Source organism: Hibiscus syriacus, unplaced genomic scaffold, assembly GCF_006381635.1.
Source record: "Hibiscus syriacus cultivar Baekdansim isolate YM2019G1 unplaced genomic scaffold, ASM638163v2 tig00109957_pilon, whole genome shotgun sequence".
NCBI classification, from domain to species: Eukaryota; Viridiplantae; Streptophyta; class Magnoliopsida; order Malvales; family Malvaceae; genus Hibiscus; species Hibiscus syriacus.
In genome coordinates this window covers 2,012,501-2,032,935 of record NW_024062539.1, presented here as the reverse complement: position 1 = coordinate 2,032,935, position 20,435 = coordinate 2,012,501, and the positions used below count along the sequence as shown (strand labels likewise).

The window sequence follows — 20,435 nt, the reverse complement described above, 5'->3', positions numbered from 1 at the left end:
CTTTAGGTAATAAGGTAAAGAAAATCATGTAAATAAGTTGCAAGAGAAAATAGAAGAATGTGCATTATTTATATGCATATGATATTTAACTTGTGACACTAAAATAATATTCTGTGGAAGTATCTCCTGGCAAGTTCTAACGATCATGCAATGTTTACTTTGTTTGACCTTGCAACAACTTGCTAGACTTTGCTGCTAGGATACTTGGACCGTGTCAAGAGAAGATGATTCATCGAAGATCATTTCCTGGAATATCCAAGTTTCGAGTTGGTTGTCAATTCCCAACAGATACTCAACTCGAGATACAGTCGGGTTTTACTCACCATGGTAAGAACATCCCCATACACCAAGGAACTCACATTGGCGGATCAGATAAAGCATTTGGAGTTCAACGAGAACCATGCCAAGTGGTTAGAACTTAGAAGAGGGTAACAATCTTCACTCTTCTGTTCAGTCCAGCAGAGGTTGTTGAATCAGGTGATCCGAAAGTGAGTAAAGAATCAAAGCCAAGATACATAGAGGAATATGTGTAGTATTCGCTGCTGTTTTGACTTAAATAATGTGGGCATCCATGTTTTTATTCTGATGACATTAATGAAAAGATTGCTTGCCCCCCTTATTAGAAATTAGGGTTTACAAAATACAAATCCTCATTGAAATTAATTTTTTTTATTTCAGTAAAATGGTCGGTTAATCCTGGTCTGACATAAACAAATGGTGCCATACAAGCCAAGTAACATGCCATACCATCCTTCTGTGACTGGTATAACCGCCGGTTAACGGCGGAGTGATTGATTTGTTATAAAACGATAATATTAGTACTATTTTATATCTTTTGAAACTTAAATGGAGAAAAAATTACTTAAATTTTTAGTGACCATTTGTGTAGTTTACGCTTATTTTTATGGTACATCCGATTTAAAGCGTTTGTCGATCATTCGCTCACCTCGACGCCGTTTCGCAGCTAGCGACTAGAACCATCGGGCATTCGCCACATTATTGGTTGCTGAACGGCCAACGAAGGTATGCTCCAATTTCGCAAAGTTGGTGTTTTTTTTTTTGTTGGATTAACTCTCGTTGTTAGCTATTACTCTTCGCACTCGATTCTTCCATCTCGTGCTGAGAGGTCCAATTCAATGCTTTCTCGGAAATAAATTCATCTTCTTGTGATTTACCCATTAATTTATAGGAGGAAGATTTCACTCGGTGCCCACTTCCCAGTGTTCGGGTTTTTCAAAGAAGTTAAACATTTTTTCCCTTCGATGTTTAATTTTGTCATTAGATCTTGAAGTATTTTTTTAATGTAATCTAGTTTCATCGGGGCTTTTAAAATTTGGATAATTTTATGATAAAGGGATCAATTTTGTTTTTTTTTTCAAGGAAAGGAAGAGAATCAGTTGCGATTCTCTCCATGGATCTGCAGGACTTCTTGCTTCGCGCTCGAGTGCTCAAGCTTTACAGACAAGCTCTACGGACTGCTGGAAGAGCTCCTCGTGATTCTAGAGGTGAACCTTATCTAATTAATACGCCTGCTTAATGCTGCTTAGAAATGTTTTTTTAGAAAATTGAGAAAACCTATTCTTCCATCTTAAATCTTAATGCATATTCATTGTTTTTCTAGTTTTGTTTCTATTGCCGTCTTGTTATCGGTTAGTTCCCTGTTGATTAGTTTCATCTGATTTTGAATTGGATTATATGTTTTAAACATTAAGTTGCACATTGAATTGCCTGAAAAGAAATGTGTTTTTGCAGCTGAATTGAAGCAGTTGATTAGGCAAGAGATGGAGAGTAATCGAGATTGCAAGGATAAACAAAAGATCCGCTTCTTGCTTAGTGAAGGAACCGAGATGTTGAAAGGTCTGAGTGAGATGCTTGGCATGCAGGGACATTGCTAGTGGAATCAGTGAAGCTGCCTGCCTGCCTGCAGCATTTGGTGTATCTTCACTAACACAATGTTGAGCTGTAAACCAGCAGCTCAAGTTATCAAACAAGTCAAATTCTATCTTAATGCCTCTTCAGTAGTTCGTGAACCTAATTTAGTTTTTTTAGTTGGTATTGAAAAAAAAAACAAACTTGGTTCAAACTAAAATACAAGTATTTGTGTTTTGAAGCAGAGCTTGAGAGTCCAGTTCAATATTTATTAGGTAAACAAGCCGAATTGAGTGAGCTTGAGTAGCTCGGTTTAACATATAGAATTAATATAAATTTGATTTAGATCGTGCCGGAAGTTTTCGGTCATGTTGGAGCTTCTTATTGATTGAAGTGATAGGTAAACTTACTCTTGCAAGATTGCCAAGAAAGGGTAGAGCCCTGGCCCTCAAAATGCTGGTTGCAACCCATGAAATCGAGTAGAATCAGTTTGGGCAACTTCACTTGCACAAAACGAAGAGAACATCTGATAAGTTGCAGACCAGCATTGCGAATTTTTACAAAGTACTGTACAAAATTGCTCAAATATAACAAAGGCTTAGAACATTCAATCAGGCACTGAACTCCAAAGAGACGGAGAGCTGTAGATTTTTGTTAGGAATGGTGCTTAAATGGGCATGAATAAGAATCAGTAGCTAGCTGTATTGCTATTGAGATATTGTTTGATTGTTGTACATCACTATATTGAATTATTAACAAGAAATGATGTTGTATTCTAATTAAGACTGCAAAATTCCCTTGAATTAAATTTCAAAACAAAGGTAAAATTGACAAGACTAAGATGGAAACGGAATGAATGCACATTGTATACAATCTGAAAATAAAAATTGTATAAAGGTTTTTACGGAGCTCTCAATGCAACTACCAAGTCCTGTAAGCCATGAAATCAAGTCCAAAGAATAGACAAGGTACTCCTCTTATTGCACTTCAGCAGACGGAGTTACCTGCAAATTAAGCACTAATCCTCAAGTTTTGAACAGAATTTGAAGGTTAAGCAGATGATGAACAAAAAGGTAATAAGGACAGCATAATAAAAGATGAACCTCTACTGTTTGCTGTGATAGGAGATAACATTTGTGCCCCTTTGGTTTGATCCCTTAAAAGCTCAGGGATTAACTGACCTCATAAGAACGAGGGCAAACTGGCCGGTTATATATCAACTCCTCCAATGGATCAAAATCATGAAGGTAAAAACTCCACCAGGGTTGGACCAAGGGCCGGATCAGCCATCCGTGAAAATTTCATTATTATCATATAAAATTTTAGAAATTAACTCCCAACATATTGTGTATGTACTGCTCCCCACTCCACACAGGGATCAACCATTGCAACATAAACTTCAAGAGCAACCTCACCATATGCATCCTAAACTCAATTACATTCTTCAAATGAGGAGGCAACGTTTAACAATTTTTTTTAGCAGAAATGGACTAAAATATCGTGTCTTTCCCATGTATATACTAGGGACGTGAAATCAGGTAATCGTTCAGGTTTCAGTCGGATCCTATCAGGTCAGGTCAAATTGGATACAGATCGTGTCAGGTCAATTTGATAGTTCGACTCGGATCAGGTTGGGTCCAAGTCAAATCAGTTTGGGTCATTTTCAGGTTGATTTGACATCAGATTCAGTTCGGATCGATATCAGTTCAGGTCAAAATAGTTCAGGTCCAAAGCAGTTAAATACAAAGTTAATTCAGGTTCGAATGCATTTCAGTCAGATCTCGTTCAGATCGGGTCACATCATTGACAGAAAAATTTAGGCCGGATCTTATTGGGAACGAATTGAGTTCAGGTTGGGTTATTTTTGGGTTAATTATTTTTTTTATTTCATGAACTATAAACTGTAATTTGTAATTGTATATGATTTGGAGTAGATTAAAAAATATAAATGATTATGGGTCAATTTTAATAAAAATATAATTTTAAGGACTAAATTGAATAAACATGAAATTACAAAGTACTAACTTAAATAAATTAAACAACATGCAAGGATGAAGGATTAAATCAAAATAATTATAAAATGTTAAGTTGAAATTAATATAAAAATGTACAAAATTGAATCCAGTTAAAAAGATGGTGAAAAGAGTTTAGAGGGTTTGGAGATTATGATATACTTTACAGAGTGTGAAATGAAGTTTATTATTTGATTTGTTGGTTTTGAATTAAATTATAAAATTATAAATAAGTATGGGCCAATTTCATATACAAATATAATTTTAAGGAGTAAATTGAATAAATATAAAATTACAAGTTCAGATTTAAATAAATTAAACAATATATAGGGACACACATATATGATGAATGTTATGATAATTGTATATAGAATGTACATTACACTTATGTATCTGTTATACTTATAATATATATATTTTAAATAAATACAAGACTGTTTTATTAATATAACTTCATTTGTATTACAAATTACATAACCCAATATCTATACACCCATTTGTAAGCCTAATATACAATTAAGTATATATATATAAAAGTCCATATTAATAATATAAGCCCATTTGAATTACAAAATACGTAACCCAATACTTATAAACTCATTTATAAGCCTAATATACAATTAAGTATATATATATATATATATATATAAGTATATATACAATATATATATAAGTACATATATATATATATATATATAAGTATATACATAAGTATATATGTATGATGTATGTACATAATTATATATAAAAGTGCATATAAGTATATATATATATATAAGTATAAAGTATATAATATATAAGCAATGTATATATCAAAATAAATACAAGTCCAATTTATTAATATAAGACCATTTGTATTACAAAATACATAACCCAATACTTATAAACCTATTTGTAAGCCCATTATACAATTAAGTATATATCTATATATATAGAAGCCCATTTTATTAATATAAACCCATTTGTACTACAAAATACATAGCCCTATATGCTTATATATGTGTGTGTAATTATATATATATAGTTATAGTTATAGTTATAGTTATAGTTATCATTGATCAATGATATATGTACATATATATGTACATTATAAGGCCATTTGTATTACAAAATACATAACCCAATCTATTTATGTATAATATATATATATATAAAAGTACATATATACATATAAAGTATATAAAGCATAAGTATATAAACTATATAATATATATAATATATAAGAATATGTATATATTGAAATAAATACAAGTTCATTTTAATAATATAAGCTCATTTGTATTACAAAATACATAGCCCAATACTTATAAACAATATACAATTAAGTATATATATATATATATACATATATATAAAGAATAAGTATAATTATATAAACTATATAGTATAAATATATAAACTATAAACTATAAAATATATAAACTATATAGTATATATATATATATATATATCATTAAACATAAGTAACTAAAATAAAAGATTCTAAAATTAACATTCACATTTAATGACTAGAATTAGAATGTATACATGTCTAAATTTGCATTGAATTGAAAATTCAATAATAGATTTGCAATTAAACCATGACTGAAGTGAAAGAAATCAGAAACCAACTAACAAAATAGAAAATTATTGATTGTTGGAGGAGCACATGCCTAATTAAACCAAAACATTTTATTGGACACTAAAGCCAATCCCACCAATTACCACTTCTAAATTCCCAAAAAACATTTTTCCCTAAAAAAAAAATCAAATCTTTCTTTTAATAGATTTTCCTCTAAAAAATCAAATTTCCTCTAAAAAAAATCAAATTTCCCTAAAAAAACAATATTTCTTTTAAAATTTTAAATTTTTAATCTCAAATAAATCCATCTTTTATATATATTTTAAAATTTTAAGATAAATTATATTTAAATTATTAATTAATTATTACATAAAAATAAATTAAATTTATAAATATTTAAGTTAATTTTTATATAATTTAATAAAATCATGTTTAATAACTAAATTATTTAATTATTTAATGAAATTAAATAATTTTATTAAGATTTATAATATAAAGATTATAATTAATATAGAAAGTAAATTTATTAATTTAATTATCATAACTTTGTTTTATCTTTTAAAATGTAATCATATTATTTATCATAGTTTATTATAAATTCAAAATCTCACAACTTCATCAATTGTAACTTCTCAGTCAGGTAAATATCATATCAATTCAATAACAAGTCGGATCATTTACAGTCTGGGTCAATTACAGGTCAGGTTGATAACAGGTAGGGTAATACCAATTATTTACCAGGTTAATCTCGGGTTCAGGTTCATTTCAATCAGATGCAGGTCGAGTTCGGTTATCATATTATCGGTTAAATTTAGGTTCAAGTCATTCTCAGATTGGGTGCAGGTTGGGTACAAATTCACAATTTCCATGTCCAACTCAAGTTAAGGAAAACACCAGTTCGGACTCGAGTCAATTTCAGATCACCACTGCTCAGGTCACAAACAGTTTTGACTCGAGTTGGTTTTAGTTAGTTTTACAGGTCTGGTTAGCTTTTTACTTCCCTAGTATATACAACAGGAAATGAAAGAGAAACAAACAAGAATGAAGAAACCTATCAAAGCTAAATAAAAGAGAAGGTCAGAAACAAAGGATTTGGAAGGTGTTAGTGTTGCATGATTTAAGTGCTTCACAATTGGTGCAAGTGTACACGTCGCAAGTTATAGTATAGAAAAGATATCGTCTCCACAGGAATTGGTGAAACTTTGTATTCCAACATCTTGCTCTGTAAAAAGAAATAAATTTGAAATAGTATGAGTGTGAATAAACAAATAAAATAAATGAGCAACTAAATAAAACTAGAGTGATATCAAGTGAGAGAGCAGGTCGGGTTATCGAGAAGTGCGGAGAGACAATTGTTTGGATAGTCTATGTAATTGATTACCAAGGCAACTCGATTACCTTGACAACTGAAAATGATTCAATTGCCGTAGCAACTGGGTTTCCACCTTCAAAGCTCGACAGAGAGTTCTTCAATGCCTTCTTGTTATCCCTAACCCGAAGGACTGGTCAATTTTGCATGCCTTGGTGATACATCCTTGCGTTAACCATGGGTGAGCAACAACCAATCTTGCACTCCTTTTAGTTGTTGAAATCCGAATCTTATCCCTAAGATAGATTAACCTTCACCAACATTTGTTCAAATGAAGATCATGCTCATTCGTTTCTTGAATCTAACTATCCCGATACTAGCTAAATGGATAATTCTTGAGATCATCTCTCAATTCAGTCAAAATCGATTAAAGAATCAAGAATAAACAAACTTTGAATTCAAACCACAATCAAGAACTTAAACAAATACAAGAGTTTTCACAAACACAAAAACCTAATAACCCAAGCCAATTAAATTTAGTTCATGGTTGGGTGAAAAAGAAATACAAGATAAAGATTCCCTAAAAACATAAATCGAAAAGAAAAAAATAAAGAAGAAGATTGCGCTCAATTTTTCTCTCTCTAGCTGCGCCATTTTCTTGTGCGTTTGGTTCTTGATTTATAGAAGAATATTAAGTCAAATTGGTTGTTGATGAGGATGAGTTTTAGTTGGACTAAAAAAGAGAATAAATCTCTTTTACCTTTATTCTAAAACTCCTTGCAAGTTTGACTTCCTTATCTCCTTAAAACTCTGCGTGGAATTCCAAATTTTTAGGACTCTCATTTTATTTGACGTGATTATCTTGATGAGGTGAATTTATCCAATCAGCATTATCATGCACAAATTAACACACACCAGTAATATCTTTTCCACAAAAACCAACTAAAATGTAATATCAAACTTAACTGTGAAGGAAACTATAAAATCATGTACGAATAACTAATAATGCAACTAGGCCGAACCTAAATCTAGCAATAATTATGGGTAAAAGGGTAGAAAATATAGTACTTTTATACGTTTAACACACCCCAAACTCAAACTATTGCTTGTCCTCAAGCAATGCATGACATCCACTTTCTTATAGCAATTAGATAAGATCATTCTTACCCTTTCTTTGCACCTGTTTCTTCAAAACATTAGCAATTTTCTGCCAATCATCTTCAGACCTCAAAACAACCAGAAATTAACTAAATTCAACTTGTGATGCTCGTGTAAGTGTGTGCTATTAGTCGAGAAGGTTCACCACCATGGGTATTTTTAGAGAATTACAGAATTATCAAATTAATTAATAAGACAAAAGATGTCATATCAATTAATTAGCTTAACTAGAGATTCAACTTATCACAACTACCTACAAGTACTTGAGTAGTAAGATGCAGTCAACAACGAACCCCCTAGCCTTTTAGGTAGAGTCATCCCGTGAAGACTTTCATTCACTCATGTTATTCATGACTATCTTTCCTACTTAGTATTCACTAAGCATACCGAATTTTCTTTAGCAACGGAGTGTTCTAGAGGAAAATATTTGATGTGGTAATTTATTCGACTAGAGCGAGTTAAACACCTCTAGAAATTTCACTTAAACAAAAACATGCATGATAATTAAGTATTTGCTAAAATACCCACATTCAACGAAACACGACATTCGGTAAAACATTATAGCATCACAAGAACCATTAAGACAATCTCAAATTATCTCTAATTCCTAATATTCTTGACTTTAAAAAGCTATCAGCAATTATCTCATCATAGGTAAGTACAAAAGGCTCAACAATTGTTCATCTGTCTAAATGCCATGAAAATTAAATATCATGGAAAGCTTGATTGAACATTACAAACAATGCAAAATGACAAAACATGGCACAACAAATGCCATATGACAAAACGAACAATCAACCCCCTCCAAACTCAAGAGGAACATTGTCCTCAATTCATGCAAAATGAATGAGTTAGTCAGAAAGGTCGTCACCTTGACTTATGAGTGTCCTTCAAGCCATTTGTTTGATTTTCTTGTTGGCTCACTGTGGTTGGGAGCGTGTTGCTGGTGGTGCGCTCGAAATCCTCTGTTCTTAACCTTATCTCTCGAGTGAATCATGTTTTTATATTTTGTGGTAATGGGTTCTTGTATCCTAAAATTCAAGCAAATAAAAAAGACAAAAATAAAATAAATAAAAACACTAAATAAATCATATTGAGACTAAAATAAAGAAATAAAAAAATATAGGAAAAAAAATTCAACAAAGGAAAACATTTTCATGATTATTCGAGAGTAACCACTTCCTTATCGCGCTTAACATGGGCGATGTGTAGAGCTTTAATCGTTTTTCATTGACTTTAAACTCATGTTCGTCGATGGTGGACTTGATTTTTACGACACCATGAGATAAAGGTGTTACTACCTCGAACGACTCATACTATCTCAATTTTAGTTTTCTCGAAAAATATTTTAATCTAGAATTGAACGAAAGTACTAATTGCCCTGGAAATGATTTCAATTATAACATTGAAGGTTGCTCAATAAAATATTTTTCGAGTTTACCTTCCTTATCTGAGTAGTCTAATGGTTTGAAATATTTACTCGGTTGACTTACTATCCAGTTTTCTTCATCTTGCTCTCTATCATCCGATTCTTTAATTTTCTTCTATTTGGCAATAGAATTGCCGTGGCAATTATCCTTTACTTCAAAGTTGAATTCGGTGGTAACATGAATGACTAGGCATTATTCTAGATCATTCACTCTCATAGTGAGTTCTCCCCTTTCGACATCAATTAAGGTTCTTCCTATTGCCAGGAATGGTCTTCATATTTGCTTCACAATCCATAACAATAAAGTCAGCGGGGAAAATAAATTTATCAACTTTTACCAGTATATCTTCAAATTTCCCTCTGGTTGCACATAGGATTTGTCTGCAAGCTGTAGTATTATTGTCATAAGTTTCACCTTCCTGATACCTAATCTTCGAAACAAAAATCTAGGAATAAGGTTGATGCTTGCTCCAAGATCGCATAATGCCTTTTTGACGTAGCGATTTCTGATTGCACATGGTATTGTGAAGCTACCAAGATCTTTTAGTTTGGGTGACATTCGGTTGTGCAACATAGCCATTCATCCCTCCGTCACAACAACTGTTTCAAACTCTCGTATTCTCTTCCTCTTAGAGAAAATGTCCTTAAAGAACTTAGCTTAGTTTGACATTTTCTCGATCGCCTCAACCAATAGTAAGTTGATGTGAATTTGCTTTAAAATCTCCAAGAATTTCTTGAACTAACATTCTTATTTCTGTTTGGAATTTGATTGATGGACTTGATGCTTTATCTGGATTTGTCGAGGCATGTGGACTTGCTCGGGCATCCTTTGATTTATCAATATCGACTAGAGCAATGTTGTTGGATGTATCTTCTTGGACAACGGTATACTTTACTGGTTGAGTTCTCCCCGTGGGCTGTGTAAGGATTTCAGTTAGCTTTCGTCCACTTCGGGTGGTGATTACCTTACACTGCTCGTGGCCTACTCCCTTTACGACCTCAGTATCGCCGGGTAAACCACCTAGTGGTATTGTGTTCAAATTCTGGGCAAGTTTTCTGACCTGTGTCTCCAAGGATTTCAAAGCTGCCTCTTGGTTCTACAGTCTCATTTTAGTCCTGTTAATGAAAGCGTCAGTCCTTTTTATGAAAACACTTTTCTCAACCATGTAAGATTTAGTTTTTAACATAAAATATTTAAGAGTATTTTTCAAAGAACCAGATGGTGTTGATTGTTGTTGCGGCATGTGTTGCCTTGGCATGTTTTGTTGGATTCTCGATGCTTGTGAATTCTGATTGTTTTGATTGAGGGTATTGTTAGAGTTGCTCCATGAAAATTAGGGTGCTCCCTCCAGGATGGTGTGTATGTGTTGGACATCACATTGTTGTTCCGGTTGTAGTTTCCAACATAGAAGCTAGATTCTGGGTTTTATGGATACTAAAAAACCATGGTTACTGTTACATAACTCACAAAATGAATTTACTACCTTGATCTCTTGTGGATTGCTAGGTCGCTGCATGTTCTTAACCAAGTTGGTTAAGGTAGCCAACTGTGCAAAAAAAGTGTCCATTGAATCAAACTTATTTTTCGTGGCGTTATGTCAGACTCCCCCTCTTCTAATAGTTGAGAACTAATAATAATTCTCGGTAAGATGGTTCAAAATCTCCATTGCTTTATCCGGTGACTTGTCGAGGAGTATGTCATTTGCCGAAGCATCTAGCATCATCCTTGTTAGTGTATTCACTGAGTTGTAGAACATCGTCACTTGTTTCCATACTGGAATTCATGCATAGTATATTTGCGTAAAAGCTCCCTATATCGCTCTTAAGCCTCGTACACAGATTCATCATCCGCCTGTCGAAAAGAAGTAATATCGTTACGCAAATTATCAATCATATTTTTAGAAATAAATCTAGCGAGGAAATCACGACATAAATCCGCCCAAGATTCTAGAGATCCAAATGGGATACTATTCCACCACGATTTTACCCTATCCCTTAGTGAATAGGGGAATAATTTCAGCCTTAGGACATCCTCATGGACTCCTTGTTGCTTAAATGAATTGCAAATTTACAAGAATGATTTGAGATGTTGTCTGGAATCTTCTGTTGTCAATTCGCCAAATTAACCAATTATGTTGATCATGTAGAACATTACAGGTTTTAATTCGAGGTAGGCAACTTCTATTTCAGGTTTGACAACTCCTGGATTGAGACCATTGAGATCTTCCTTTAAATAGTCTCGAATGAGTTTGTTCCTTACTAGAACACCTCCTCATCTTGCTTCGGTTATCTGATTGCCAATAGTATTAGGGTCGCCATTTGGATTAATGAATTGGTCTCCCATTGCTGCTCGTTTCTCGTGTATTCTTCTATGGAAAAATCACTCAATTTCGAATTCAAATGGATATTCCGGTGATGTTGGTCTTGACCTGGTCATACACAGATGTAAAACCACAATTTGTAAGATCCTTGAATCCAAGAAGAAAGATAAACAAAAAGGAAAATAATAATAATACTAATAATTAAGGTGCAAGAAATAAAAAATCAAAGTCGCTATTGCCAATCCCAGGAAACGACGCCAAAAACTTGTTGCGTGATTTAAGTGCTTCGCAATTGGTGCAAGGGTACACGTTGCAAGTTATAGTATAAAAAAGATATCATCTCCATAGGGATTGGTGAAACTCTATATTCTATCTTTTTGCATTGTAAAAAGAAATAAATTAGTAATAGTAGGAGTGTGAATAAATTAATAAAAATAAATGAGCAAGTAAATAAAAGTAGAGTGATATCAAGTGAGAGAGCAGTGCGGTGTGACAACTGTTTGGATAGTCTGGGTAATTGATTGCCAAGGCAACTCGACTTCCTTGATAATTGAAAATGATTCAATTGTCGTAGTAACTGGGTTTCCTCATTCAAAAATCGACAGAGCATTCTTCAATGCCTTCTTGTTATCCCTAACTCGAAGGACTGGTCAATTATGCATGGCTTGGTGATACATCCATGTGTTAACCATGGGTGAACAACAATCGATCTTACGCTCCTTTTAGTCGTTGAAATCCGAATCTTATCCCTAGGATGGATTAACCTTCACCAACATTCGTTCAAATGAATATCATGCTCATTCGTTTCTTGAATCGAACTCTCTCAATATTAGATAAATGGATAATTCTCGAGGTCCTCTCCCAATTCACTCGAAATCAGTTAAAGAACCAAGAATGAACATACTTTGAATTCAAATCACAATCAATAACTTATACAAATCCAAGAGTTTTCACAACCACAAAAACCCAATAACTCAAGCAAATTAAATTTAGTTCATGACAGGGTGCAAAAGAAATACAAGATAATTATTCCCCAATAACATGAATCGAAAAGAAAAAGAAATAAAGAAGAATATTGTGCTCGACTTTTCTCTCTCTAGCCGCACCCTTTTCTTGTGCGTTTGATTTTTGATTTATAGGAGAATATTAGGTCAAATTGGTTGTTGACGAGGATGAGTTTTAGTTGGAATAAAAGAGAGATAAAAAATATAGTTCCTGGGCAATATCAAACTTAACTGTGAAGTAAAGTATGAAATCATTCATGAATAACTAATAATGCAATTAAACCGAACCTAAATCGAGCAATAATTATAGGTAAAAGGATAGAAAATATAGTAATTTTATATGCTTAACGGTTAGCTAGATAAAAAAGAGAGTTGGATGAAATTAAATAGTTCCTGGGCAGGGCAGGAGCAAATGAAACGGAGGTCATTGTTGAAAGCGTACAATATGTTGTAGCCTTGAAACTTCCATTTTAAAAACAGGTGATGCGCGTCTTTCGATGAAGAGGACGAAGATTAATCATCAATAACTACTGTGAAGCAAGAGAAAAAAATAAGTTATATATAAGCAAGGATTATTTTTCTCATTCCCTTAACCTCCTACCTATATATAAAGGCGCCTTCTTGCATGGACTTTGTAAATTCTGTTGGTCTTCAAATAGTTCTCTTTCCCTTTTTATTTCCATAGAAAATTTGTCACGATTTTTACCCAAACAAATACCAATATTGGTTTCTTGGATTATTGAGATTTTAGGATTATTTTTCCCCAATTTTCAGAGTGAAGAATGGCGAAAGTGAGACAATCTCGATCCTTAGCAAAGAAAAGGTTGACAGTAACGATTGTATTATCGATCTTGGTGATGTTAACGGTGGTTTTGTTGATGCTTCTAGGATTAGGGATTTTCTCCCTCCCGATGAGCGCCGACGGTTCATCGTCCTATGATCTCACTACTTATAGACGCATCACTTCTAAAAGGTTTTAACAATAATTTCCAACGCATTCATATCACTTTCGATTAGGTGCAATGTGTTTTGTATTTGTTTTCATTGATTCGGATTTAATGTAGAGGAAAAGGCTCTAGATCCAGAGGGGAGCACTGGGCTGAAGTCATTTCATGGGAGCCTAGAGCTTTCCTTTACCATAATTTCTTGGTTGGTTTCTACCCTATTCTTTTCCTTTTATTATTTTTTTACTAGGGATTTAAATTGCTATTATGGTTGTATTTTTTGTTGTGTTGGGTTTATCTTATTGCGGACATAGCAGATACTATCATAGTCATTGCGAGTATTATGATTGTACAATAATAGTTTCGGATAGTACTATTACCGTTATCCCATTATTCTGATATCGACCACTATTGAAATCCCTATTTCTTACCTCTGAGATGATGTAATGCTAGCCAGTCGACAGAGATCGTTGCCATAATCTTTAAGATACAATATTGAAAAATTGCAAAATTGACCCTACCCATGTTAGTTCCATTAACGATGTTATGAGATGTGATTCATTTTTCTGTTTTGACCACTTATTTGATATTTGAACAGTCCAAAGAAGAATGCGAATACCTCATAAAAATTGCTAAACCTCACATGAGGAAGTCCAGTGTAGTTGATAGCAAAACAGGGAAGAGTAAAGATAGCAGGTTCACATTTCCTATCCTCCCATCTCTTGTTTCCTTGTGATTATAAATGCTAAATTTTATACGTTTGAACAGTTAGAGTTGTGTTTTTTCGAAGGGTTCGTACGAGTTCGGGTACGTTTCTGAGAAGAGGGCAAGATAAAATCATAAGCGACATAGAGAAAAGGATAGCAGAGTACAGTTTTATGCCTGTAGGTATGTGATATTAAATGGATTTTCCTCGTTTTCTGGCTTTGGAAAAAATAATCTTTTCATATAAGGTATTAGGGTGATTATTTTGTGGTCTACGGTGAATGCTACAATGTTTCATGGAAGACGTCTAGAGGACTTGACGACTTTTGGAAGAGTATTTTTACGGGCATGCATGAAATTTGAAGAAGACGTGTCTTTTAAGCGTCTTCCATGGAACACTGTAACATTTGCCCTAGATGAAAAAATAATTATCCTAACATCTTACATGAGAAAAGCATTTTTTTCAAAGCATTATCGACCAAATTTGCCGCGTTTTCTTTTCTTTTTATGACTTAAGAGGTTAGTTGGTAATGTGAAGAGCATGGAGAAGGTCTTCAAGTTCTCCACTATGAAGTTGGGCAGAAATATGATCCACACTTCGATTACTTCCTTGATACGTTCAACATTAGAAAGGGAGGTCAGCGGATGGCTACTATGCTTATGTATTTGTAAGTTCTATAATTTTAGCTCTACATGACTATGATGCATCCGAAAAGAGATAGATTCATTACCGCTTACATTACTCGCCGATGCTAATGCAGGACGGATGTAGAAGAAGGGGGTGAGACGATATTTCCGGCTGCCAAGGGAAATGTTAGCGACGTCCCGTGGTGGGACGAATTGTCGGAATGTGGGAAAAAGGGTCTTGCAGTGAAGCCCAAGATGGGCAATGCATTGCTGTTTTGGAGTATGAAACCTGATGCCACAGTAGATCCTTCAAGTTTGCATGGTTTGCAGTCTATCCCCTTACCTACCTTTCTAGGGTTCTCTCTTTACTTGTTGTTCAAGAATGATCATTTTTTAGTTATCTTATGTCAAATAAACAAATGAATATAACTTTCTTTTGTCTGGGAACAGGTGGATGTCCGGTGATTAAGGGGGACAAATGGTCCTCTACCAAGTGGATGCATGTTAATGAATACTAGTAATGTAACTACTGGGAAACTGTGTGCGACTGAGATTCATGTAACTCTTTAAACTAAGGTCCATTATTCTTCAATTAGATCGGTCATTTTTATTTTTTGACCTAATTTATGTATAGGTTGAGAAGTAGTGGTTTCTTCTTTGTCCGTGTTTTCCCATGGAAATACTGAGAAAATATATGATGTAATACTTGGAGTTTATAGATACATTAGGAGATAGGGTACAGAAATCATTATGAATCCATGCCATATTTTTTACTAAGTTGTTTTTCTCTGGTTGATTTAGTTTTAAATTAGGCATTAATCCAAATATGAGCTTCGTTTAAAAAATTACCAACACAAATATTAAACCTAAACCTTAAGTGTAATTTCTTGTTGAAATAATTGTATGATGATGTAACACAAAACAATTAGAAAACACAATATACAACCCGACTAAGATATGGGTGCTATTCCAATTTTGTCAAAATATGTTTTCAACTCTTTTATTTTGGTTAAATGATATCAATTTATCTCTTATTTTTTAAAATGTTCGTTGAAAATAATAATATTATTTTTATTTAAAATTTCTACTCTAATTATCGATATCGTTTATATCTTTTAACAACATCTATTCAATAGCATATTAAATTCATAATTATCTGATTTTGAAATAAGAATGATTATACGATGTGTATTAAATAAAAAATCCTAATGTTAAGTAAATATAACAAATGATTACTAGGAAATCATTTATATATATGGAAGAAGAAGATAAAAGAATTACTTAAAAAAAAAGAAAAGAAAACTATAGTCTCATGATGACTTAATGTTATTGTTCTGATTGATGGATACAGTCAACTCATTAGATGATTAGTAAGAAAATGGTATTTGGGTTTAAAAAAAAAATCTTCGGTATAGAGCTTATGTCTTCGATCGGTTCCCCCAACCCACTTTCCCCCTTCTTTGAGGACTTCGTCGCCTTTGCCTTTGAACAAACCCATATTTGTTTCCTGTTCATCCAGAGTGGATCCAAGTTCGTTTGTCTACTCCGACGACCTTTGGTCATAAAACTAAATTATATTTGTCGTATCTGTCGCAAATACAATCGTGAGGTCATGGTTATGGATGTTACGGATATTACACAACATGTTATGATTGTTTTAGGTGTGATTTCTTTTTCAAAAATCACAATATTTCTAAAATATTATAATTTTACACTTTACAACTATATTTTAATATTTTGTTTTAAACATAAAATTAATTTTAAAGATAAAAATTTATTAAAAATAAATATAAATCATGCAAGTGCTATCATGCTGGATAATAAGTAATAACAATTATAATTTTAATGAATAACATATGAATAATCTCATTTAAAAACATATCAAAATTCTCATATTTAACATAACTTAAAAAGAAAAATAATACATAAATACAAATATAAAAATTATATCTCTTATAGTTTATCACCAAAATGAATGACCTGGCAAATCTAAAGTGTTTCCATCTCTATCATTCTCTTAGTTTTGATTCCTTGCTATTTCATGTGAAGAAAACATCACATTATGTTCATCATAAGATGGATCATTGGTAGAAAACATGTTATATGGTAAACAATGATAATAACTTCTTAAACATGTTCAAGAAATTCTCTCATGTAAGATACTTTAGCTTAAAAGTTATTTCTATTGTGTCCCACTAATCTATTATGTCATCATAAAACAAAGCGACAAACACATTCCAGATTACCTTCTAGAGTAAGACATAACTTCCTTGAGGTCCTCAACATCTCTTTCATCCACTGATCAATTACTATCAAGCCATTATTGTTAGTATCAAAGAAGATAATGGTATTACACCTTTAGAGTCGCTTTATTGTAAGAAGGGGAGAAGTAGGAGGGGTGCACTGTGTTCTCAGAATTTCTCTCACGATCTTGCTGTCATAACGTTTCTGCGAGGGACCCATTAGACTTAAAATATTTAGTTTCGGGAAAAGCGATGAAATAAGATTTTGAAAAACAATTTGAATTTGGAGTCGCCACCAACCATTAAGTTAGGTAGGTTGGAAACCTTAAACGAAAAAAAAGCGGTCAACATTTTACAAAAGATTCATTTTTAAGGGTTCAACATGAATTTTTTATCGGGTAGATTACTAGGGCTCACTATATGCTGTATTGGGTTCTAAGAAAAATGGTACTCGAATTGTCCATGTTGGTGCCTCCTTAGGCTGCCAAACCCTCACTCCTTACCCATTATAGGCTCGTGCGGATCGAGTTCAATTCGAGAGGATACATTCCCTTATGTCAGTGCGGAGAAACAATTTATCTCACGTAGACATAAGGTATATGGACCCCAAATGTTACTAGCTAAAACCCATGCGGAGAAACAAATTATCTCACGTAGGCTAAGCTTTCACCTCAACTTAAAAAGGACAAAGCTCGTAAGTGAGCTTATGATATATAAATGTATGTGTTGTATGTGAGGAGAAACTCACAAACCTTTAAAAGCACGACAAAAGATGAAAATTTTACAAGCTAAAAACCTGTTCAATTCTGAAGACCAATAAGATCAAAAGTCATTTGGTAAAAATAAAATAATGTATAATATGTTGAAATTCAAAATAAATAAATGGATCGTAAATTAAATACAATTTAAATTTGTAATTCCCAAAAATAAAAACAATGTATAATCATTTATGGCCTGACTCTCGAGGTTCCTGGTGGAGTCGCCAAGCTATCATAACGTTTTCGCGAGGGACCCGTTAGACTTAAAATATTTAGTTTCGGGAAAAGCGATGAAATAAGATTGTGAAAGATATTTGATTTTGGAGTCACCACCAACCATTAAGTTAGGTAGGTTGGAAACATTAAAAAGAAAAAAAGACGGTATGTGCTTTATTAAAGATTCATTTTTAAGGGTTCGAAAGTCTGTTACGTGTGGGGAAGGGTTAATACCCCCACACGCCCAAATTTTGGTACCTAAACAATTATATGTTGTTTAAATATTGGAATTACAAACTCGAAAATATATTTAAATTATGATCCTACTAATCATTCGAATTTTTTAAAAAAATGTTAACTTTCGGATTGCAAATGTCTTTTTGTATGAACAATCTTCGGGAAAAGCACTTCCTTTGTAGTTAGGAGACTTTCACATAGATTCCCCTAACAAAAGCGTTATTTCACAATTTTTGCAAAAATAAAATACCATAAAATAAAACAAAATAAAAGTGAAAAATAATCAGAATAAATAAACGTGGAACGAATAAAAATATCGAATATAACATTTGTGAGGAAAATCCTCGGAAAGACATCTTCTCTTTAGTTGGGAGAAGTCTTCATAGATTTTCACCACAAATAAATTTCCATTTTCATACATACATGAAATGATAGCGATCAATAAAACAAAGTTACAAATTTGGACTAACATACACATTTACAAACATAATAAATTAAAATACAAATGAAATTAGACATGCCTAATAAAATAAAGGATTAAATAGTAATAATAGAAATTTACAGGACTAAAATAACAAAAATAGAAACTTAAATGACAAAAATAATAAAAACAGAAAGTTAAAAGACCACAATAGAAAATACAAAAATTTAAAGGACTAAAATCATAAAAATGTAATCTTAAAAAGCTAAACAGTAATTACAAAATAAACAGAGCCCAGATCATAAATATTAAATAAAACAGGTACTAAAAATGAAAATAACCCATAGACAATTTAAATGACTGAAATGAAATAAATAGAAAGATAAAGGGCTAAACAATAATTAAACCAAAATGTCAAATAATGACTAAAATAAAGCATTTATAAATGTGATGACTATATTCAAAAATTAACAAACATTGAATAATAAATATACTAGTGACTTAAATGTAAACGCTGGAAAAGTAAAGGTTCAAAACAAAACAGTACAAAGTTACATTAATGGTTAAAATAAACATTTACAAACGATGAGGGACCTTAATAGTAATTATCCCTCAACAATTAAAATGACACAAGTGAGATTACAAAAGATACAAGGATTAAATATGAAATTATCCCTTTACATTGAAACACACGCGTGTAAGATTACAAAATAACTAGGACTAATATTGATATTATCCCTTAAAAATTTAAAAACACAGGGAAACTATTAGTAGACGAGGGACTGAAACTGATAATATCCCTTTTTCCCCAAAAACACACAGCCTTAACCCCTCGAAACGACGTCGTTTGGATGTTGTAATATACCACGTTTAGGGTTATAAAACCCTAATCCCTCATTTCAACCTTCTTAGCCGCTTCTCACATAAAACACAAGGGAGAGAGTTTCTTCAAACTCTCCCCAGTTTCTGCCAAAGTACCCACTCCGACCGTCGTGGATTGGCGTCGATCAGAGAGCAAACCGGTCCCAAACGATCCTACCTTTTACCCTCAAACCAAAACCCACCCCTGAATCACCTAAATCTCTACCTCCCAACTCTAGATCTAAAAAATCCAGAGGTTACCTTTGAACTTCAGTGACCTAGGCTCGGTGATGATCTTGGTGATGACTTCTCAATAGGTAACATTTCGATTCCCCTCTATTTTCTTTTTTTTTTATTTTTGTTTTATGTTTTTTCGATTCTTGAGGGTTTTCCTCTCTCTCTATTTTTTTACTCTCACCACTATGTGTATTTTTTCAAACCTTGAATGATTCCACTTTTCCTCTGAAAACCCCCTATTTTTATTTGAAAACCCGAATGCCCCATTTCCTCTGAATACCTCGTTTTTATCTTTCTTTTAATTTGGTGGTGACTTGTGATAGATTTGAAGGCTAAGATAGGGTAAATGATACCCTAGGATAAATGATACGATTTGAGGAATTAATTTGGATTTTTTTTGATATTTTGTCTATTTTTCACTGTTTGAGGGCTTTCAGTCACTATTTGGTGTAGGTTTGAAAACGACGGTGGCTCGGTGGTTCGACGACGGCTCACGCGATGAGGGGAGTCTGGCTTGAGCAGC

At 32.9% G+C, this 20,435-nt stretch overlaps 2 protein-coding genes across 2 annotated transcripts; both read left to right on the top strand.

The window, feature by feature from the left end:
• The first annotated feature begins 324 nt into the window (after positions 1–324).
• Positions 325–2,115, top strand: LOC120211028. The gene is made up of 4 exons (XM_039209652.1): positions 325–428; positions 925–1,023; positions 1,381–1,505; positions 1,753–2,115. The coding sequence occupies exons 1-4, from the start codon at positions 325–327 to the stop codon at positions 1,893–1,895; spliced, it is 471 nt and encodes a 156-aa protein (XP_039065583.1). The 3' UTR covers positions 1,896–2,115.
• On the top strand, positions 1,815–15,553 carry LOC120211094 (probable prolyl 4-hydroxylase 3). Its single transcript, XM_039209718.1, has 9 exons — positions 1,815–1,933; positions 11,030–11,035; positions 13,440–13,636; positions 13,728–13,812; positions 14,206–14,303; positions 14,398–14,495; positions 14,851–14,980; positions 15,074–15,261; positions 15,390–15,553. The coding sequence occupies exons 3-9, from the start codon at positions 13,446–13,448 to the stop codon at positions 15,455–15,457; spliced, it is 858 nt and encodes a 285-aa protein (XP_039065649.1). The 5' UTR covers positions 1,815–1,933; positions 11,030–11,035; positions 13,440–13,445; the 3' UTR covers positions 15,458–15,553.
• The last annotated feature ends 4,882 nt before the right edge of the window (positions 15,554–20,435 follow it).